This window comes from Triplophysa rosa, linkage group LG18 (genome assembly GCF_024868665.1).
Source record: "Triplophysa rosa linkage group LG18, Trosa_1v2, whole genome shotgun sequence".
In the NCBI taxonomy this organism is placed as follows: Eukaryota; Metazoa; Chordata; class Actinopteri; order Cypriniformes; family Nemacheilidae; genus Triplophysa; species Triplophysa rosa.
The window spans coordinates 19445404-19448037 of NC_079907.1; the positions used below are offsets into that span (position 1 = coordinate 19445404).

General features: G+C 40.8%; 1 protein-coding gene across 4 annotated transcripts in view; it reads right to left on the reverse strand.

Annotated features, from left to right (window-relative positions):
* Positions 1-318: 318 nt before the first annotated feature.
* Positions 319-2634, reverse strand: part of sgms1b (sphingomyelin synthase 1b) — a 17631-nt gene continuing 15315 nt past the window's right edge. For all 4 annotated transcript variants that reach the window (XM_057358302.1, XM_057358301.1, XM_057358303.1 and 1 more), the window contains exons 4-6: positions 2154-2307; positions 1600-1766; positions 319-1508 (exon numbers count right to left, since the gene is read on the reverse strand). In XM_057358302.1, coding sequence (XP_057214285.1) covers positions 1335-1508; positions 1600-1766; positions 2154-2307 — 495 coding nt within the window. In that variant the 3' untranslated portion in view covers positions 319-1334. The remainder of the gene's footprint in view (positions 1509-1599; positions 1767-2153; positions 2308-2634) is intronic.

Below are 2634 nucleotides of genomic sequence, written 5' to 3' on the forward strand. Positions count from 1 at the left end.
TAGTTGATTTTCTGGTCTTTTTTTTCCAGGCACATTTGACCAATTCCTAACCACATCAATCGTAATAATTACGATTAATTGTGTATATAATCAATTTTTAAGTGATATATAATAGCTAGCAAATTAAAAAAAAAAATTACGTTTAGGTGTATCTTTTTTGACTCATTATACCTGTAGAAGAAATAGTACCTACTAATTCTAAATATAAAGCGTTTTTCACTTCAAACCTTTGCTAACTATTATATATCACTTATAAATGATTATGTACATGATTAATTGTAATTATTAAGACTGATGTGGTTAGGAATTGGTCAAATGTGCCAGGTAAAAAATATGTTCAGAAAATCAATGTACCTAATAATTATGCACGCACTGTATACATGATAAGCATTGCAAATAAAAAAGGTCAATTGTAAAGAAACAAAGTCATGTTGTGCTAATATTTGACATTTATTTTGTGGGTCAACGGAGGAACAGGCCCAACTACATCATGGTTAGCAGCTTGTTGTATTAAGTAGTCAACGGACAGATAATAAGTTCTGGCCTGAAGAGAATCACAAGACACTCTCAGTCTCAGCACACACAAAACTCAGTCATGTGTCAAAACATAAATAAATACACTGAAAACACTTCATTGCGGGAGAAATGGTTAAGGACATGTGGATTAGCTTTGTTGATGGAACAGAACTGGCTCTTTACATTCGCTGATGAAGAGACACTTCTGATTCAAGCATATGAAGATGCCGACACCACAAGCGTGCGGTCCGAAACACTGACACCACGAATACACGATAACAGCTGAACACTGTTCAAACTGATCATTAAGGCACTTGAGGAACATCGGATTATTCAAACAAAATACATCATCTGTACGTCTCGATATAAAAAAATGATACAAATGATAGAAACCTCCTGCGACAGCACGTATTGTCTGGTAGAAAAATGTAACCTTCAACTTGGATAAACAAAAATATCTTTGTGCATATAAACGGGGCAGAAGATTATTAGATTAAACATAATCAAGTTATTCAGAAAACTCTTGGCATTTTTGGCTCGGTTGTGTTGTGAACACCCATTTGTTAGTGCTGTTGTGCAATTCATCATTTGAGCTACGAGCAATACCCAAAAACACAACCAGAGAGACGACAATGACTTGACCGTGTCTGGTTTGGCCTGGAGGAGTCTTGTCAACCGTTATCATAAAGCCAAAACTGTTCTCGTCCCCATAAACGCTAACATGTAGATCCAAGGTCTGAAAATCAGTCCCATGCGGACGCTTGGGACACCATCTCCTGGTAGTGGAGAGCATCTTCCAAACGCTGGCATGATCGCGGTCAGTCCGAGTCTATTCGCGTGTACTTCACGTGTCCCCACTGCAGCGACCTCCAGGAGAAGGGCTTCACAAAGCTGCGAGGAACGACGCCGGGAACGTTCTCCTCCAGGTACCGGAAAAATCGGTACCACCACACTCGGGTAAAAAAGTTGGTCTGGGCCGTCTCTTTGAGCGCCTGAAAGGATATGGAGGTCGTGATTTAAAACACATCTCACATCGGTTGAGCTCTGGATGAAACTTCTTGTAGAAGAAGCGACCAGACGTACCTGCTGGTTGGCCATTGTGTGATACCACCAGAAGAGGCGGGTGGCGATGAAGTAGGCCACAACCACATCGATGGTGTAGTGATCATGAGCGAGCAAAATGCAAAACACTCCCACCGCACACAGAGCCCAGCAGCCCCAGTGGTACCACCAAAACCTTCTGGGAGAATCTGGGAGACGGCAGAAAAAAAAGAGGTGTCATGTAAAGTAGCACACGAAGTAGGGTTAATGGCCAAAATGATATTTGTACAATATTTAATGACCTCAAGTTCAATTAAACCATTAAATATATATATTTATATGTTACAAAATGAAGTGAACTGTTGTTTTTCCTTACAGTCTTCTCAAATTGTTTGACTCGGTGCACCATTTCTACATGTTTTTTTACATTGTTGTGACAATGTCATTGTATGGTGTAGCATTAAGATGTGTTTTCACTCCCAGACGTGTTAAACTGAAGGTGGCATCTACATGCATTGGTGTTGAAATGATCCCATAAAAACGTGATGGTGAAGCATGTGTTTGTCCACTAGAGGTCAGCAGCGGGACTCACTCACACTCTTTCATGAAGAGATAGGTCAGTGTCAGCATGACCGTGTGACCGCTGTACAGGTAATCTCCACACAGGTTATGAGAGCCGGTGATGGTCAAACCCCCTCCTGCGATCATCTTCATCACCCGTCGCATCTGAGACTCCCAGTCGCCATGCACCTGCCGGAACAAACACAAACATAAACCACCTGACGTTCTCCTTCAATTTCTCCTTGAACACATTGAATTTCAAGCCTGTAGCGCGGGTCTGAGTCACATGACATGCAGAAACAATGTGGACTGAAGTCCAAACTTAAGATAATCAGTGAATAATGGTTTAGTGAATATGGGTTAAGCTCTAGAATTTAGTTTATATGGACATTGTATTAAGTCTCCTGTTCCTAAAGTGCTTTTTTGTCGTGGTAAAATAACATCATATGGGTTTAAATCAACATGAGAGAGAGAGAGAGAGAGAGAGAGAGAGAGAGAGAGAGAGAGAGAGAGAGA